Below are 19,963 nucleotides of genomic sequence, written 5' to 3'. Positions count from 1 at the left end.
GCTCAGATTTGTTTTTAGCAGGAGCTTGAGAGAGGATTGAAACCTCCAGTATTCCAGGCTCAAGACTGAGAATGCTTTTTTGTGTATCTTGTGCAAAACCTTTAATGTTTTTTGCTGTCTTAACCCCATGACAGTTCATAGCTTCAGTCAAGAAATTAGGCTATTTATCTAATGCTGTAATTGAGACCAAATCTGCTGGTGATTCAGTAGAAGCTTTTTCTGTGATGTTGTTTGCTTCATATTTCAGTCAGAAGTGAACTCTGAGAACTTTGAGGTCAAAAGAGATGGATTTTTAGTAAAACATTTTTATTATGTCCTGTGTATACACTCCAGAGAACAGTAATTAGCTGCTTTCCAATACTACTGAAGCATCATAATTTTTCCGTTGTATTTTCTGTTTATGACACTGTCATCATTCCTGTGGAAAATGTCTTGCTTTAGATGGAATTCTCTGTGCTGACACAAAGCTGTTGAGTTAGGAGTGCATCTACAAGGAAGTGCTTTAGAAATGCAACTCCTTTGTTTAACCCAGGTCTTGGAAGTATCAGGATGGTTCACCCAGGCCAGTTATCTCTACTAAATGCAAAATATATTATTACGATGTTCACCCATTCTCTGTATATAATGTCATATGATAAAAATGTTTGGAATAAGCAGGTACATGTGATGACTTGTGGAGAAATGGTTTTAATTTTCTTTGAAATGACCCATGAAATTATTACTTGAGATATTTGTCTTAGGAAGAAAAGGATGTTTAAGGCAAGGTATAAAATATATGCTGGGTGCTGCTGATTGGCACGGTTAAAATTACCCTTTTTAATGATCAAGTTCCTTTTTTATTTTTTTCTTTTTTTACTGTTTGTCCTGGGCTGGTGAGCAGCTCTTTGTATCTTTTGCTCTTGGTGTGACTGTTACATGGACTGAGGGGTATGGTTAATTCTGTCACAGGGCAGTGAAAGATGGAATACTGAGTGTCAGAGCTGATGTGGCACCATCAGTGCTGACCAGGAGAGGTCCCTGTGTTTTACCATGGGGAGGCATTGCCAATCAGTCCCTCTGAGGAAAACAAATGGTGCTTTTAAACCATTTTGGCCCTTTAAAACATAAAAATATGGATTGCTTTGCAAGGTAACATGTAGAGCGTGGTACAGTTGGTGGCAGCTCTGCATTACAGGTTGAGGTGCATTGAAGGATCTGTGAATATTGCATATATTGTGTCCTGATAAGCTAGAACTTGTTGCCAGCCCTGCTCCATTTTCTCACAGTCCCAGTGCTTCCCAGGCAAAAGCTGTAGCTTGGATTTGCCTGCTGGAGACAAGTAAGGCATGAGCTGAGCTAAGAGGAATTGGGAATGGCAGAGCCTATCGGCATAAAAATAGCATTTCTTAATGACAAACAGGACAAAAGACTATTTGAAAGAATTCAGAAGACAACCTGGGAGAAAATTAAAATGAGAGGAGAGGGAAAACTGGGCTTTTGTTGTACAGAAGAAACAAAGTCTGATGAGAGTGGGGATTCAGGGAAGGGAAATTCAGTTCATTGTCACTGAGCATTTCTGATGTGTGGATGTAATTTATTTTACAGCTGCTCCCCTCCAATTTTCTTTTTCTTTGGTCAGTTGTTAAAAAACAAAGCCATCTGCCTTCTTTTCATGTTATGCTTGTTTACATAAACTGGATGAATATTCGCTGAATATGAAGTGCATGTTCTGCATGACTCTGTTTTCATTTCTCTTTTTTTCTTTTTTCTTCCTGTTTTATTCTGTAGATTCCACCAATCTGCAGGCAAGGATCATGGCACAGTCTGGGAGGGAATTATTCAAGACCATTATTGGAGCATTCAGAGGTGGGTATAAATTGTTGTTCTTCCAACTTGTAGATCATGAGATATTTAAGCCTTTGGAGCATCTTTCAGTTTAGATTGCTGTTACTTTTTTTTTTTTTTAGTTTCACTATTTATAGTTCTGAAGTTAAACAGCAACTTATGTTTCTGCCCCTAGAAAGCTTTTTGAATCTCTGCAAACCAATGGTAACACAGTAATTTCAAAAAAGCCTTCTTAAAAGTGTGAGTTTTGCATGGTGATGTTTAGATTGATTTATTAAATACTGTGAGTTTTCCTTCGCTGTGTAGGGCTTTATTAGTTCAAAATTCTGCTTAAGTGTTGAATAAGTTGAGAATATTCTCATAACTGAGTGCCATAACTAAGTCAGGCTCTTATTCCTATCAGGTCTGCTTGCCTTAAAACCAGTGCAAACACAGGGAAGATGCAATTTTTCCTGGTCATGGAAGAAATGACACATTCCTGAGTAACACACTTGTTTGAAGGAAGCTGAGAAATGTATTTGTCTTACTTTTCTTTTTTGTTTTTAATTATAAAATAATAACTACTCATAACTGACTTAAGTAGCTAAAATCTTGTGAGGGTTATTGTACCTTCAAAGCATGAAATCTACTTAGATTGGGTTTTTTGGATGCTTTTCTTTTAAACATGAAAAGTGACATTTTAAAGTGACATTTTGATTTGGGAAACCCTGGGGTCTGGTGTCAACAAACATATATAAAATAAGATTGCTAATGAGCTTTTACATAACTTGAACCTGGAAATTGTCAACATGTAGCAAATCTTTTAATCAAAAAGCAGACTGTTTTTTGAAAATGTTTAACAGCTCCATTGTTTGTGGCAGGCATTTGAACTTGGAAAAATGCATGGTGGTAGCGAGTTGTTATTTTTTAGTAGATCTACATGCATAAATAAATTCAGAAATTTTCTCCAGGGAATCTTGGCTACATGCTAAGAGAAGTGAGCATTTGTTTTATCAAGCAGCTTCTTTTCCAAACTTGCCCTTTCATGGATTGCAGCAGGGCCTCTGGAATGGGATAACGTGTGCCCATTCCCATGCTGGTAGGAAGGACAAGTATGAAGCAGATTTATCTATTTTTTTTTGCCCTCAAGTAAAGTTACTCTTACATACATGGAGAGAATTTTATTGCTTAAATGTGTTCCACTTTACATATTAATGTGCCCGAGTATGGTTATCCTCCAAAAATCTCAAGGCTTTTCTGTGTTCTTCAGCTCATTTTCAGTATTTAAGGATCTGTTATCTTTCCCTCCTGGCTGCTTGGAACACGGTCTTTGCTGCTAGGATTGTTATATCCCTTTTTTGTTATTGTTTTCTTAAGCAGGGCAAGGTTTTTAGAGGGAGGTGAGATCTTTTATTAAAACAAGTTTAAACTGTTTGATGATGAGGGAGGTAAAACAAACCAGTACTTTTTCTTTCTGCTGGCTTTTATGTGCCTGTTTCCTGAAGTTCTTGCAAATTGACTTTTCATTTTCACACAGATCCTGCCCAGGTGGCAACTGATGGAGAAGAGGATGTGTTGGCATGGCCATGCTGGTGGAGGGCTTCACACAGATCCAAAGGAAGGGGTAAAACTTGCTCAATTATTATTGCTTTTTAAATAAAAAATGTTATCAGCTTCCCCAGAAAAACTAAACCTGAAAACTGAAGACCTCAAGCAACAATTTGTCCAAAATTCTCTTGGTAGATATATAAATATTGTAGTAGATACTGTTAAATTGTTAGTGTAGACTTGCTGGCTCTTAAATCACCAAATGTTTGTGATAATGGTGTTGAAGGGCTTTGTTTTATTAAAAATACCATTTCACTGTTACACACTCCCTTGAAATTGCCTTGGATCAGAGTCTTTTGATGGAAAATGTTTTCTTGTCATGCATTAGTCTGTTGATCTTGTTTATGACTGATATTGCCCTGTGACTTGGCAGACAGAATAGAAGAAATCAGCTCATGGATTATTGCATCAGTTGGTAAAATCACACTTGAAATGGGAGGGGAGAGAAGCAATTAAACTGTGTGTATTTTTACTTGGAATTAATGGTAATACATGTTGTATATTTTGACTGTATTTCTATTCAGGAAGCACATTAAAGTAATGATGATGGTCTGTGAGGAGAAGCAGGATCTTTTATTAGACCAAATGATTACAATCAGAAAATGAGGCAAACTTTTGGTTAAAACAGGACAGTATCAACTGTGTGATTAAAATTGCCAAATCAAAGCTCTTGAGTGTACAGAACTTCCATCTTCTCATTTCCTGGGCACACTTATTTCTGATGCTTTGTGTATTTGCAGAATCATTCTGTGTGAATGGTTATAACTTGTTCAAACTTGGCTGGAATCTTCCCTAAAATTAATGAAGGCCACATTGATGCAAACAATTTTCAGTTTCAGAATCCAGGTCTTTCAGGGCTGCTTTGCTGGTTAAACTGTTCTGAGGATGTCTCTCCTACAGCCTCAGTTGCAAAGAAATTGAAGAGTTCAGTTTAGGATTTTCCTTCAACTTTTCATCTGAGAGTTGTCCCTTCAGTGAATCCAGACCTGTTTGTGCTACAGGCAGAAGTCAGAAGAGGTGTATGTTTTCTAGTAAGAGGGAATTTCATAACTGAGGTGTAGCCAGCTTGTTTCAGTAAACACCTGTGATATTTTCTGCATGAGGCACAGGGGGAAACAAAATAATTGGCCATCTCCAGTCAGTGGTACCCATGGCTCTGCACGTAACATTAACTTCAACTTCAAACTCATTTTAAGACCCTCCTGGCAACAGGTGTAAGTTCTTTGCAGAGATTTCCTGGGCAAAACAGACTTCAAACCTTCCTTCTCTGTTTCACATGTTTAAATTCCCGGGTTTTCTCTGATCAGAAAGGAAATGGAAAGTTCTTTTTACCACAGCACAAGTAACCTTAAGGGATGTTGGATGTTCTTTAACACTAAAACTCACTGATATTTTTTTTAATTTGCTGTCAGTGTAAAATTCCATTGGCATTCTCCCTTCAGCCACTACTTGAAGCTATTCCTGTATAAATCAATCCCTTAACTTCTTTATTCCAATAAATGCAGCTGAAACATGGTTAATACAGGACATGGTCAGTTAAGGCTGTTGTCTGACTAAACAAAAACCAACTGTCCAGGAGAAAGCAGCAAGAACCAGCTGTGGAAGAGGTGAAATGTGTGGAGAGTGGAAAAAAAACAGGGTCAGGTTGGGTTTGCCAGGAATTTCTCAGCAAAACTGAAGGGAAGGAAATACTCTGCTGCTCCAAGTGCAGTTCCTGTATCTCATGTATACATGCACTTGTATTCAGTGTGTAAAAATACTGGTACCCTATTTACTACATTTTCCCCATAGGCTTGTACTTCCAGGAGAACTACAGGTGAGATACCTGTCAGCTCTATTACACCTTTCCCTATTCCATATTTTTTCTGACAAACCAGGCTGTTTATTCTGACTTTGGGAGTGACATTTTAAATTGCCCCTTTTACAGCAGCTTCTGCATGTACAGAACTGAACCCTAAGGATGAGCACAGAGTGAAGGGCACATTACCTTCATCTCACATATAACTACTAAAGAAACACTTTTTGAAATTCCAAACTAACTTTTTACTTACAGCAGCGGCTGCTGTGCTGAGTACTGAGATCAGAACTATCCTTACCAGCTTTGTGGGATTTTTTGGTGCTGGTTGGAAGAATAACCTTGTGCAGAGGGAGAAACATGTGCTGGTACAATAAAAGGGATGATAGAGCTCCCTGAGGGAGCACACGAGGAGCCAGAATTGTGTCTTTCTTTCTTCATCAGCAGTGACAGCTTAAATTCATGTCAAATTACCACTTTCTTGTATCCCACTTCTGACAGCTCATCATCCTGGCACAGGCTTTATCCACCAAGTGACAGGGTCAGCCCAGTGAATGTCTTGCAGTGCTCAATAACCATGGAGATGGTGAAGAGGAATTATGGCTTTCTTTTTTTTCCCCCTTTTTATGTATTTTAAAAGGTCCCAGAACCTGGATGGGATGGGTAGAAGGGAAAAGAAGTTGGTCAATGGTCATTCTTTTGCAAATAATCTTCAGTATTACATAGTGTTTTAAAACCATGCTGTATTTAAAAAGAGGAAAAGGCTTTCCTTCTTTGCTCCCTGCAGTATTAGTTTTATAATATTTTTCCTTCCATTCCTTGCATTTCTGTATAAATAGACCTGTAAAGAAAATGTAAAACATTACTACCATTTAAAAGGAGGTAAAATAAATTCATCTCTTAACCTTTTTATGTACCTCAGAGAATCAAAAAAGGCCTGAGTCCATTGAACAGATTGCTCATTTTAATTCTTAATGTTGCCACTTGCATATTTAAACAAATTTTTAACTCATGTTTCTGTACAACAGTAACATTTATTTCATGGTAAACTTTGATGTAATATGTGTGCATTTTGCATCCTTTGATATTCTTTCTTGTTCCTTTGCAAGGCCTGTGGCAAGTGAGTGGCTGCCTCCTGACTTTTTTCTAAATGGATTTACTTCTGTCACCGTTCAGAGCCATGAAAAAAGGAAATAGATTCCTTGTTTGCAGCCAATATATTTTGTTCCTTTTAATAGATTTTCTGTGCAAAGTCTGCCTGGCCAATAGCAACATATAATTAGAACTGCTCTGATTGTACTTTTGTATCTTCTGTGTTAATGTGGTACCAATTTTTTTAACTTCCTTTTAACCTGTAAGTGGTGATCAAAGATATTTTCCACGTGTTTGAACCACTTTTTATGCATATCCTTGGCTCAAATGGAAAGATTCATGTATATGCTGCAGCAGATATCTCCATCTTTCAAGTGGGTAGGACACAACAGAGGCACTTTTGCATCCTCTCTCCACTGACAAATCTCCATATACCCGTTTTTTAAAAGTAGTTTGAAATGTGCTTATCCTGCATAATGTTCCAATGCATTTGCAGTGACATTTGGTGACAAAATGCCTTGTTTTTGCTTGAAGCTGTGACTAGAAAAACTGAGATGAATTTCCTGGTGTTTTTAAAAGCTTACCTTTATAGGATTGGCTTCCCTGGTTGCCTCAGCAATTTTACCTTTTAACAGACCTCTCCTTTCTTGCTTATTCACCCCAGACCTTAACAGAGAATTTCTTTCCTAATTTGGTTTCTCCTCAAACAGTAAGATTTATTATAATGCTCCCCCTTCCTACTGACTTCTGTCACAAGAGTCATCTTTAAAAGGTGTGTACTAACTTTTTGTTTCCCTCCCTCCTCCCCACTAGAAAATATTGCCTGAAATGGGGAGATTAGCTGCCCTTGTTGCCCTCCTTTCTGTCTTAGATAACCCTCATGTCTTTCAAGCTAACCCCAGTGTAGCCAACACAGAAAAATGAATTGTTGATACTTGTGCTCTGTGTTGCTGCCCATCCTCTTGTCCTCAATTAGGAAATGTGGTTTAGACTACAGTTATTTTAGCTTGGGAGTTCAGGGGGATTATCAGAAGTGTCAGTGATAAACGTCTGTCCATCTGGAAAATAGCCTCCCTTGCTGTAAAAAAAATACAGCAAACACACTCAACAATAGAAAAATACCAAAGCAAAATTTACAAGAAACCCAAACGGGAAAAGTAATGTTTTTCAAGCTGCCTTGTTAAATGGATTGTGCTCTTACTTAGAGCAAAATTTGAGATTTGGAGGAGAACCTATTTAAAGAATTCAGTTAAAATTGATAACATCAGTTTAGCCAGGACATGGCCATGTACATCTTCTGCCTTGTAAAGCCTGATTATCCAGTGTCAGGGAATGTTCTCCAGATGATGTTTATTTATAACTAAGGCTTCCTTCTTGCCTTAGTTATTTTGTTAATGTGTTAATTTTTTTTTGCCTTTCTCTCCTGCTATTAAAACATCTTCCAAAACAGAAGTAGCAAGCCCTTGAATTTTGTACAGCAATCTTGAGGAGATAAAAAAGAAGGGTCAGTTTGTTTGTTCTGTGAAGTATTTCAAGTTGGGGAATTGTGGCTTTCTCTATGTTCCAGCTGCAGCCAGCCAGACTTGCACTCTGGAGAACATGAAACATTTTAATGGCATGTCATGATATAAACCTAAAAACTTCCACCTTGAAATGTTCACAGGCAGTCCTAGTCTCAGACATTGTCCAGTGTCTGTTTCCCATCAAATAAAACACAGAAGTGATCCAACTGTATAAAATTCATTCTTATTTATAGTTATTTTACTTCCCAAGTCTCTCTGTAAGGTGATGCCTTTGTTTGTCCTGTCCCACAGCTGAAGGAGATCGATGCCAAGAAGATCATCCGGGCAATGCTGTCCTACGTGTGGCCCAAAGACAGGCCCGACCTGCGGGCCAGGGTTGCCATTTCCCTGGGCTTTCTGGCAAGTGCCAAGGTAAGAACAGACACTTGTTGTGCTCTCACAGTTGCTGTGCATCTGTACAAGGAATCATTTTCTTTTCTAGTATTTATGGGCTTTTACGCTCTTAGGATATCTGGGTTTTTCACAGGAGCATATATGAGAAATGATAGCTTGGATTTTGGAGCAGGGTATATCTGCAGGTAATGTTTAGGGAAGTGGTGATGTGCATGTGCACGTTTAGGAAGGTGATGATAACTAGAATTTTTGTTTCCCTTGATCTCATTAGTTTAGCCCAGGATTTTCCATTGCTGATAATTATTTACCTCAGAAATTACAGAAAAAGGGAGTTAAAGGCTGTTCTCTGCTTGTGTGGTGCTGTCAGACAAGATTGCTTCAAGGTGCTCTGCCCATTCTCAGCCCTGAACTTGATCAATGTGGTGGTGCCTATTCACAGGTCTTGCTGTGCTGTGGAAACGGGATTTGAGCTCCAGTCTGTTGATATTTCTCTGTGAGATAACAGAAGAATTAATTGTTTTGGGGACTCCTTTGGTGTCCTAATATGAGAGAAGCTGTACAACCATTTGTATTTAACAGCCCTGCTTTCATTCAAATTATTTTTCATGTAGTCTTTGATTATGAAATGGAAGATCGCTCTTACTTGTATTTCATTATGTGAAAGGATCTTCTATATTTTTACCTGCAACAGCATTAGTGTTTACTTGTTCTTTCAAAGAATTTGGCATGCAAAAGTGTTCTGCAGATTAAAAGGGGATATAATTCAAATTCTGTGCAAACCTTGTAGAAATAGTTCCTAAGAGCAAATGTTAGCTTCCTTTTGCTTTAAATAAAAAAAGTATTTGATTGCAAAATACTGGGAGGAAGTTTTGTGAATTCCATTGAGACATACAGCTCAGCTGGGTTGCTTATAAGTACAGCAATTTTAACCAAACATAAAGCTAATATTAGCACTAAGCACCATTGCCATGTTATGAAAAGAGAGAAGAGACAAATTTCGGCTCTGTAGGTGTTAAAAGGGGAGTGCTTGGGAGGAATTGCTGGTCTATAGTGCTTTCTCAAGAGGTTTTTATCTCAGGTACTCGTGGGTACTGTCTCCAGCAGATATTTGGGTTGTGCTGCAGTTTAGGATGTTGCTGATAATGCAAGTGATGACATGCAGAATATGGCTGGACTGTGCAAGTGAACTTTCCCCCTTTTTGTGTGCCTGGGCAAAACACACAGCAATTTTAAAACTCTGGAGGAAACTCTGCTCAAAATGCAGATGCCTTGAGGTTTTGTGATGTGGATCTACCAGGTGGATACGAAAATTAGTCTAATTCACTTCCTTTTTCGAGACTCTTATTAATAATGTTAATAATGAACTGAAGGCAATTTTTAAATGTTTGAAGTATTTTTTTTCTTTTCTCCCTACTTGCCTATTCCCTAATTTGTAGTGTAATATAGATATGGTGGAGAATGTGAATCCAGCCTCTAATCCTGCATGTGGCAGCACTGTACCTTGCCTTTAAGAAGTCCTATTAACGTTTCAAGCAGCTTCCTGGGGTGTTAAGAAAACAAAATTGATGACCAGGATGCCTTGATTCTAGCAAATAGTATTTGGTGTAAAAAAGAGCTATTCTATTTCTACTGGGAGAGAGAGATGTTTTCCCCATCAGAAAATCATTGAACTGCTCTTTTGGGAAATAACTGAGTGTTTGGACCTCTTAAGTATTCTCTTAAGTTTCCCAGTTTATATTTGTACAAGGCAGCCCAGAAGCCCTGATGTCCAGAGCAGACTCTCAGAAGAAAAGCAGCAAACCTGTTGAGCTTTTCCCAGGTTTGAGGAGATGCTTGTTAAAGCAGAAGGGTTTTGTGACAATGTTTGTTTGGGCAAACAAGGATTTCATTAGGAAAACACACAGCAAGCTCTCTATGGAAAATAGATATCATAACTGGCAGGGGTGAAAAATTTTATAGACATCTTCTAGCTGCGCTTTGCTACTGTTCATTGTTTTGTTCTGTTACTACAAAGCTGTGTTGGATAACTCCAAATTAAGGAGTTACCCCTCATCTTAGGAGCTATGGTCACTCTTCCTTTGTGAGAAGAGCTTTTCTTGAGTTGCTTCATACTTTACACATACTGTGTGTGTCAGTGTGACACAAGTGATGTGCAATAGTTTATTCCAGAGCTGTAGTGAGTCTGTCACATCTTTGGGCCCTGAACATCTGCTGTCCTTCCAGAGCACACAAAAGGTCACTTTGTCCTGGAGAAAATGCAGTACAAAGTAGTTTACCTGTATCTTTCCTGGACCATGTGTAATTGTGTGTGGTTTCGTCATTATCCCATTTGGGAGCCCTTTGTTCTGGTTGCTTGTGAGGTTAATTACAATGCACTCCACAGACCACACAAGCTGTTTGTTAAAAGTTTTTCTGCTATATAATTGTGTCAGCACAGGAACACCAGCATTTTTTTTTCCTCCCTGCAGTCCTGGCCTGATTTCTTTGTTCACTATGGAACAAAGTGAATTCTGTATCTGAAGGATTTACGTCCTTATTGTGGATTTTGTCTAAAGGCCCCTCGTTCTGAGGGGGTTTGCATAGAGAACTGTATGGTCACAATGGCTGCTGCAAGTTGCCTTCCCCCAAAAGAAACACTTCTGTAAACCTTTTGGCCAATTCCTTCTGAGTTTGACAAAAGATTTTTAGGTTTTGTACCTCTGAATTTACAGCATTAGGCTTCAAGTTAAAATACAGCAGCTCTAAGGTGGCTTTGGCTTTATTCTGTGAAAATTCCAAGGAATCGCAGAGGACAGGTAGGTTATGAAATTCTCAGCTATGGGGGAAAAATGTAAGGAATGACATTCCCAGTTTAATTTGGTCACTTACCCACAAAACAGTTGGAGTTCATTTCTCCTTGTGCTGCTGCTTGAGAAATAATTTGTCTCTTTAAATCTTCCAGTTCAGTAAAATACACTTTCAAAACAAAAGTCAGTTTGTGTGCAGCTACTGAAGAGCCTGAAGTTACAATCTGTCTTGACTCCTTTTGTGGGGCCCAGTTGCCTGACATTGAACAAATTATTGTGATTTTTGGTTCCTTTTTGTCTCCACATAACTGCCAGTGGTATTGTGAGCCTTCAAAGCGAGCTGTTAGTATGGCTTTTTATGACAGGATGGAGTCTGCTCCAGGGCTAGTGAGGCCTTTTCTTCCTTGAAAGATTTGTTGTATTATTATGACACACTTTAAATTTTTACCTTAAATATTTATAGCCTATCTAGATGTGTGTACATGATCTGAAGGATGCAAGAGGAAGGCAGGTGAGAGGAGTACACAGGGCATTATCTGTTTTCAGTCACATAGCTCAGCCTGCTCAGCTTCTGCATATCTGGATTTTCTTTCTTCATGTTCTCCCCCATTTTTTTTTTTTTTTGGCTTCTCTACTGGCGATTGTATAGCAAATGCTTCCTTACTTTTCTGGTTTTTGCCTTTTTCTTCTGTGGCACAAGGAGAAAAGTGCTGAGGCTTCTGAGGAGCTGGATTAAACACATGAATATGACAAAATCACTTGTCACCTCTCTGAGCCTGCAATGGGTTTTGGCCTCCTGGTCACAGACCAGGCATGTGTTATTCATGAGCTAAAGAATTCTTTCAGACTCTCTGCATTTCTACTGACTGCTAATTCCATCAGTTTCAGAACAGGAGTGGTTGGCTAAGGAGGCAGGACACAAGGGTTGAATTGCAAATTCTGCCTGCACGCAAAGATAACGATATCCAGCTGATCAGTGAAGCATGTTCCTATGATCTTGGTGTTTGAGCTCTTTCTAAGGGCTCAGATGGAGTTAGATAATTGCAATAAACCTTTAGAAATTGTTAGCTTTTTGAGAAGTTTCAGGTGAAAAGTATTTAAAATTGGTTTGGGTCTTTTCCCTACTGGAAAAAGTGTAGTTCAGGTCATCATTAAATTTGAAGAAACCATGAAGCCAGGTGCTTTTTCCCTCATCTGGAGCACATTTTGGAGCTTCTTCAGCAGTCTTCCCTCCACAAGGGATGTTGATTTCTGTGTGTACCTCCACAAATGGAGCTGTTGGATGTGTATGTTTATATTGGTCCAGAGATAAATTCAGTCATCTTCATGCCAGCGTTTCTCACTGAATTATTGGCAAAGAACAGTCCACTGTGAACCAGTTTTATCTTGTTGGGGCTCAGCCTGTCATTAATTCATCATCTTTATTAAACAAAAAATGCTGGGAAGAGCAAAATGAAAGATAAGGCTGTTTGCCTTGAAAGTAGTGTAGTCCCATGGGGGAATAAAGATGATACTGCACTGTCAGCTTAAAACAGTGCAGTCATTAAAAAAATGTTTAAACTCATTTACTCATGATTCATTCTAGGGCAACCTGCTGTTAAATGTGGGCAATTGAGTTGGGATGATTTCATAGGATGCTGTACTTGCTTTCCAATAAATTCAAGCAAGGATAAGCTATTAATTCAAACCCAGAAATAGAAAATGTACAAATTCATATTGAAATAGTCTTTTTAATGGGAATTGTTATCAAGCTTTCAGGCATTAGGCGGAGGAGGGAAGCCTGTACAGATATATTGTGTAAGACAATTGTTTTTCATGGTAGATTTTCATGGTCTACCAAGGTGTGCTTAAAGCTTTTTGTTCTGTGCCAGCAAATACAAAGAGAGAACTTATGTGAATTTATGCAGAAAGATGAAATTTTGTTTCCATTACTATGAACGTGATCTCATTGACTTAACAAATTGAGTAGGAAAGGCCTGTTTCTAATAATGGCCTCTCATCTCTTGCTATAAACTTTGTAAGATTAACTTTTTTCTTTTTAAATTACTGGAAAGCAGACTGTCTTGATTGCTAATGAAATGCAATACTGTGCTGCCTTGTTCTTATTCAAGCTTTACCCTCCAGGAGTCAGAACAACTATAACCCAAGACCAGGCTTTAAATTTCATTTAAAACTCTATTGGGAAGAATTATATTGATGTAAAAGAAGACATTTCTGCAAAATTGTAGGCTGTTACCACTTAAATTAATTGTGACTGGAGAACAGCAGATTGAAGAATACATCTCTTTTCTTTAAATTGACTTTACATATATCTGTAGTTCTATTTCAAAAGTACCTGTAGTGTAGCACAGTCTAGTGAGGAATAAAATCCCTGCACAGAGATTTGTGAGAATCTGCAGCAAATTAAGACCATCTGCATTACAATATTCTTATTTTCTCCTGAGAGGTCTCTCCCAGGAAAACCTGCACTTTGTCATGTTGGTTGTCACTGGAACACACATGGCTGTAGATTCATCTTTATCAAGAATAAAATGCCATCCCAAAATCGAGTTTCAGTATCTCTGAAGGCAAAGTGGAGTTGTTTGGTTGTACTGGGGAAGGGAGAGGGATTTGGGATTTCCACAATTCCCATCTGTTAGAAGGGGAGCTCTGGCTGAAGGACTCTCAGACTGCACTGGACAAGTTCCAGAGGAATGTTGGAAGTAGGACCTGGTCTTTCAGCTGTTTTCTCTTTTCAGTCACTAACAAACCAGCACTAACCTCACCCAGGTGCCCTCATATCTCATGTGTCTCCTCTCAGGAGTTATCTAAATTATGCTGTGTTGAGAATTTTATGTGTTTTTTCTAATGTATTTCTTAGGGAATACATGGAGGAAGAGGAGAAAATTAATTCCTTCCTCATTTGCATTTAAATCTTTAGCCTAAAACACTGTCTAAAAAAACAGTACAGATTAAAAAAAAAAAAAATTACAATTTTCTTTAAATCTGTAGTTTACAAAAATATTTTCAAACCCCAGTTACTCTGCTTGGTGAAGTTTGTACTTTTCACTATTTGCCATAACTTCTAAAACTGGGAATATTGGATCCTGGGACAGTTATTAGAGCTTCTGGAAGTCTGTCTTCCCCCTTGAATTTGGACTGAATTTAAGAATGACTTTATCATTCTTTTCTCTCAAAATCTAGTTTTATCCAGTTAATCTACAGTTTTTCCCCTGGGCTTTCAGCTCTGACAGATGTCCCTAAATACAATTGAGATCTAAGTGGGTATCCAAAACATTTGGTGGAGAGAGCTGAAATATCTGTATCAATCTGGTTTCTGTTTTTTGTTTCTTCTCATGTAAAATAATTTGTCATCTACTCACAAGTTTTTTTTCCAAATACTAAAAAAAAATGCCCAACCTTAAGCAAAGTCAACTTGCTGTAAAGTATTTTAACATCTGCTGTGATTGTAAGACTGTAGTCATAACATTCTTGTTCAACTGCTAAAAAAATTATATCCTTATTTTCAAATCTCAACAGTTAGGAACAATTTGAATTAAGAAATTCTATTAATTTTATGAAGTTTGTCTGTGAATTGCCTTTCTTGTTGGTATAAGTGAGCAATGTAACAATGGTGCATTAACAAGGAATTTTATGTTTTCTGTGAGATTTTCTATATTTTCTTGTGCTACAGTTGTGGAAATAAAAAAACTGCTGAAGTTGGTATGTTTACATATCCGTTCATTTGGGGTTTCACATCTAGAGGAGCCACCACTGTTGACACACTGAGTGATAGGTGGTGGATGTGACTTTTTTGTTTGAAAACTAGTATTTGTACAGTAACTTGTAGTGTCTTAAAGACTGTACAGAAAATCTTTTGTGCTGCTGTGCCAAACCCCTGGGTTTATGCTGACACCAAATTAATATTTGGAGAGATGTTGCATATGGGATTATGTAAATTTTAGGGACGTATTAACAGAGACAAAGGAGGGGTTGGTTTATTTTCTTTGAGTTCCTTGGAGCTTTGGTTTAATCCATCCCAGTGACCCAGTGTTAGCAAAGTGCAGGTGAGTGGTTTCCTGTGGAACAGAGCTTTTTAACACTGAATACTGTCAGCACCACAAAGAGCAAACAGCTCCAAATGCTGGCACAGTTTTGTAGCACTGTGTGAGCCATGCAATGGCTGCTGCTTGATTCATTTCCTGGGCTTGCCATGCTGTCCTGAGAGCTCAGCTTCACTTCAAGGGCCTTTGCAGTGTAGTTTGTTGAGGATAGACATCCATATATAAAAGGAAACAGTGAGAGAGACAAAGTAACCCTGCAATCCCAGCAGCAAGAAGAGCCAGCTCACCTGCACCAAGTGCTTAGAGACTAAGTATAACAGTAGAGCAATTTCAGAAAAAAATAGTCATGATCCATGCATGTTTTAGTGCAAATGATCTAATTCTTGTGCTCCTGCTTTCAGGCCATGAATATATTGGTTCCCTTCATGTTCAAATATGCGGTGGACAACCTCAACCAGGTGTCTGGGAACGTGCTCAACCTCGGCGATGCCCCAAGCTCTGTGGCCACCCTGGCAACTGCTGTCCTCGTGGGCTGTGAGTGCATTCCCAACTCATGGATGGGAGCTAAGGCTCTGCAGGGAGGGAGGGAGGGGCTCAGCAGAGCTCCTGCCCATTGCTGAGCACCACAGCTGGTTGTGAATCTCAGAATCACAGGGTGGTTTGGGCTGGAAGGGACTTAAAGGTCATCTCTGGGCAGGGGCACTTCCCACTACCCCAGGCTGCTCCAAGCCCTGTCCAACCTGGCCTTGGGCACTGCCAGGGATCCAGGGGCAGCCACAGCTGCTCTGGGCACCTGTGCCAGGGCCTGCCCACCCTCACAGGGAACAATTCCTGCCCAGTATCACACCTAACCCTGCCCTCTGGCAGTGGAAGCCATTCCCTGTGTCCTGTCCCTCCATGCCGTGTCCCAAGTCCCTCTCCAGCTCTCCTGGAGCCCCTTTAGGCCCTGAAAGGGGCTCTGGGGTCTCCCTGGAGCCTTCTCCTCTCCAGGTGAATGTCCTCAGCTCTGCCAGAGCCCCCAGAGCAGAGGGGCTCCAGCCCTAGGAGTGTTGTAATAATTTTATAGTTACTCTGTGTTGATGTCTGTTCCAAATATTCTCTGACCTTGCTTCTGGAATTCCAATTAAAAAATGAAATAATGCTTATAGAAATTATTCTTGATTATAAATCCTGCCCTTTCTTATAACCAGCTATAAAAAGAAACTGATTTAAATGTGTGCACAATGGTTTATAAATGAAAAATTGCATAAAGCTTGGGCTAATTAAGTATAAATTACCTTTGAACTAAAATTGTTGAAAATATATAAAGAACGAGTCTAGTGTAATTTCATGCATGAAGGGAAGTTGAAAATATAATTATTTTCATTTTGTAAACTTTTTCATCCCTTTTTAGATGGTATCTCAAGAGCTGGGGCAGCCTTATTTAATGAAGCGAGAAATGCAGTATTTGGGAAAGTAGCTCAAAATTCAATCAGGAGGATTGCCAAGAATGTTTTCCTGCACCTTCACAACCTGGATCTGGCCTTCCATCTAAGCAGGCAAACAGGAGCACTGTCAAAAACCATCGACAGAGGCACCAGGGGCATCAGCTTTGTTCTCAGTGCTTTAGTGTTTAACTTAGGACCCACAATGTTTGAAGTGGCTCTGGTCAGTGGAATTCTGGTAAGTGTGGTTTAGTCATTGTTGGAATTGTCTCATTCAGGAATTATGTTCTTACCAAAGTCTACTGAGTATTACTAATAATAATTGTTTTTATAAGGTGAAAGCAACTACTTGAAAAGAGAGCAACCCATAGTTTTCAAATATCTGTAGCTTTAAATAAGCTTATTTGAAATTATTTTCACATTTAAAGCCTCTCTTCAGCCAGCTGCATTTATGCGGACAGTTTGTAATGTTTTTCTTCAGAATTGTTGGAAAAATGACATCAGAAAAGTAAGTTGTGCACACAAGTGTCAAATCTACCCAGGTGAATAATGGAAAAACAGAATTAAAATGTTGTGGTTTGGTGTATTCAGGATGGAGGAGGGGGTGATTACTGAATACTGATTTGGATTTATCCAGAACTTAAAAGTGAAAATTAGCTTTTGACAACAGGCTTCTTCTGGCAGGTTTTGAGCTTAATGCCCTGAAATTTAAACTTCTACAAAATAAATCACATATTTTGTCTTCAAAGTCAGGATCTTTGAGTGTTATTTGGGTGCAAAAATCTAAATCTTGATTATGTATCTTGGTTTAAATTAAAAACAAGAGTTTTGTTCTGTATATTGGCCTTTTTAGAAGGACTTAATCAAGTTTGAATGGAACAGTGAAATGCCTGTTGGGTTACATTTTCTAACCAGTGGAAGTTGCAGACCAGGCTGGCTGTCAGCCAACCCTCCTTAGGGCTTTTCACTCCTGATGTGCCCTGAAGTACAGAAAATGCTTCCTAAGTTGTTTTGCAAGGCCATTTATTTCTTCTTCTACAATCCAGCTTTCTTTCAAAATCCACTGAAAAAGCATAGAAACAAATACTTATTTGTGAAAACAGCACAAGCATCAGCAGCATTTATGTTTTATAATGTGAAAAATAACTTTGCAGTATTATATATACTGGCTCTTGGTTATTGCCTCCAATCTTTTCATCTAAATCCTTCTTGCTGCTTTCCTTTGGAGTTTAAGCCTTTATTTAGCCTTAAGCTGTTCAGAGCAGGGATTGTGTTAGGAGGGACCATCATTTCTTGTCTTAAAATTAGAATAGCTTAGCTGGAGACAACAGTGACATTTTGAAAAAGATGATGATTCTTTTTTTTTTATTTATTTATTTTATTTTAAAACTTCCAGTATTACAAATGTGGTGCTGAGTTTGCTTTGGTGACTCTGGGGACCCTGGGAGCCTACGCAGCGTTCACGATAGGAGTCACACAGTGGAGGTAAGGCAGGCCCTGCCCTCAATTCCTCAGGGTGCTCTGGTGCCCCAGCCTGAACTTGGGATGGTGCCTTGCAGTGCCTGCCTGGACCAGAGGCCAGACAAGATAAAGAGAATAAAGTGGGTATTTATTAAAGGCCTTCAATAGGTTCACCTTGGGCAGTGCAAAAACCACCGAGGACACACCCAGGATGGACGATGGTCACGAGTTTTTCAGACAATTATAAGTTTGATCCATTTACATATCAGGGGTTAATCCTCTAATTACCGCTTCAGGCAAAGAAGTCATATTCTCCCTGTTTGCTCCCCCCCAATTCACTTTTGTTGACACTTTTCAGTGCCTGATGCAGTAGAGTATCCTTGAATCTCAGGCCTAGAGGGATTGTTTTGTCTGACCAAAATGTGAAGACAGTTAACTCACACTCTAGATGGAGCTTAGAGTTACACACTAATGCAGTACAGAGTTTGAAGAATATAAAAGCTAAAATCCTCAGACATCAGTGATTGGATCAAACCTTTCTTTCCCAGGACAAAGTTTCGGATAGAAATGAACAAAGCTGACAATGATGCTGGCAATGCTGCCATTGACTCGCTCCTGAATTATGAGACTGTGAAGGTAAGGCTAGTCTTTACTACCAGGCTCTTTGTCTTGCTTCTGTCAGCCTTAGGGAAGTGAGTCATAAGATTCATCTTTAAAGGAATGCATATTTGGAGCAATAGCATATTTTTAAGCATTATTCATTTGAAGAGGAGTGCGTGGCATTGACAGAGTAGCAGGAAGGTTGTTAGCGGGGGCTGGAAAAAATCTCTTTGTTAATAAAGAGTAAGAAGTTTCTTTCATGGCTGAATCACCTTGACCATCAATTTCTGCAAAGAGTAAACTTAGTCTTGAAGAGGAGGCTTAGGTTACTGGGGAAAGGATCTTCACCCAGAGGATGGTGGGGCACTGAACAGGCTCCCAGGGAATGGGCATGGCCCCGAGGCTGCCAGAGCTCCAGGAGTGTTTAGACAGCTCTGTCAGGCACAGGGTGGGATTGTTGGTGTGTCCTGGGCAGGAACTGGACTGCATGACCCTTGTTGGTTCTTTCCAAGTCAGGATATTCTGTGATTCTTTCCTTCAGTTGTGAGAACTTTGGAGAGGAGCTGTGTGTCAATGCACTCGGTCTGTTCATAATGGATTTTACAGCTACTTACACAGTCCAACATGTTTGTTACTGTCATATTTACCATTTTTGTTTATATTTTAGTATTTCAATAATGAAAAGTACGAAGCCCAACGGTATGATGAGTTCCTGAAGACTTATGAAAAAGCCTCCCTGAAGACTACCTCTACTTTAGCTCTCCTCAACTTTGGCCAGAGTGCTATATTTAGTGTGGGTTTAACAACCATCATGGTGCTCGCCAGCCAGGGCATTATTGCAGGTAACTCACCTGTCTGTAAGCCTCAGTTCATCCATAACAGAGGTGTTAGTCTTAATTAACTGAGGGTTGATGTGATAGTTCATTTTGAGAGGTTTTGGTTGAGAGTTTTTTGCTTAAGTTTTGTCTATATTTTTCTGCTTCTTGGAGTATTATTAACTTTATTATATCTCTCTCAATGACTCTCTCAATCATACTATCATTTTATCAAACACATTATAAAGGTTTAGCAGTTAAAGATAGCTCCCAAGAAAATGTCACTTCAGGAAGTTTTTCTTGAAGGTTTTTGAAAGGCACTTCTATAGATAAAAATATTTCTGTGGACATTGTACAAAGATCCTTTCTTTTTGCCCTTCTCCCTTCCCATGTTGGCAAGACTCCATGTATATATACCCCTGTGCTTTGTCTCCAGTATTTTTGTTACCAATAATTCACTTTCCTTCCATTAATAAGGGCACATTATTAAAAGAATTGCTTCCATCTGTTCTACACTTGTCTAATTTACTGCATAAAGTAAAGCCTGCTTGATTAGGAAGACACAGTACAAGCTTCAAATACAGAATTGGGATGAAGCTCTGCTAAAGCAAGGTGGTTTT

The 19,963-nt window shown here is 39.0% G+C and overlaps 1 protein-coding gene across 1 annotated transcript in view; it reads left to right on the top strand.

The window, feature by feature from the left end:
• Positions 1-19,963, top strand: part of ABCB7 (ATP binding cassette subfamily B member 7) — a 35,485-nt gene that overhangs the window by 4,225 nt on the left and 11,297 nt on the right. The window contains exons 2-9 of the mRNA XM_012573069.5: positions 1,768-1,845; positions 3,341-3,427; positions 8,113-8,232; positions 15,445-15,577; positions 16,437-16,705; positions 17,864-17,952; positions 18,477-18,564; positions 19,196-19,370. Of these exons, the coding sequence (XP_012428523.5) occupies positions 1,768-1,845; positions 3,341-3,427; positions 8,113-8,232; positions 15,445-15,577; positions 16,437-16,705; positions 17,864-17,952; positions 18,477-18,564; positions 19,196-19,370 (1,039 nt within the window). The remainder of the gene's footprint in view (positions 1-1,767; positions 1,846-3,340; positions 3,428-8,112; positions 8,233-15,444; positions 15,578-16,436; positions 16,706-17,863; positions 17,953-18,476; positions 18,565-19,195; positions 19,371-19,963) is intronic.

Source organism: Taeniopygia guttata, chromosome 4A (genome assembly GCF_048771995.1).
Source record: "Taeniopygia guttata chromosome 4A, bTaeGut7.mat, whole genome shotgun sequence".
NCBI lineage: Eukaryota > Metazoa > Chordata > Aves > Passeriformes > Estrildidae > Taeniopygia > Taeniopygia guttata.
The sequence above is the reverse complement of the archived record's forward strand: the minus strand, read 5'-3'. Positions and strand labels throughout refer to the sequence as shown.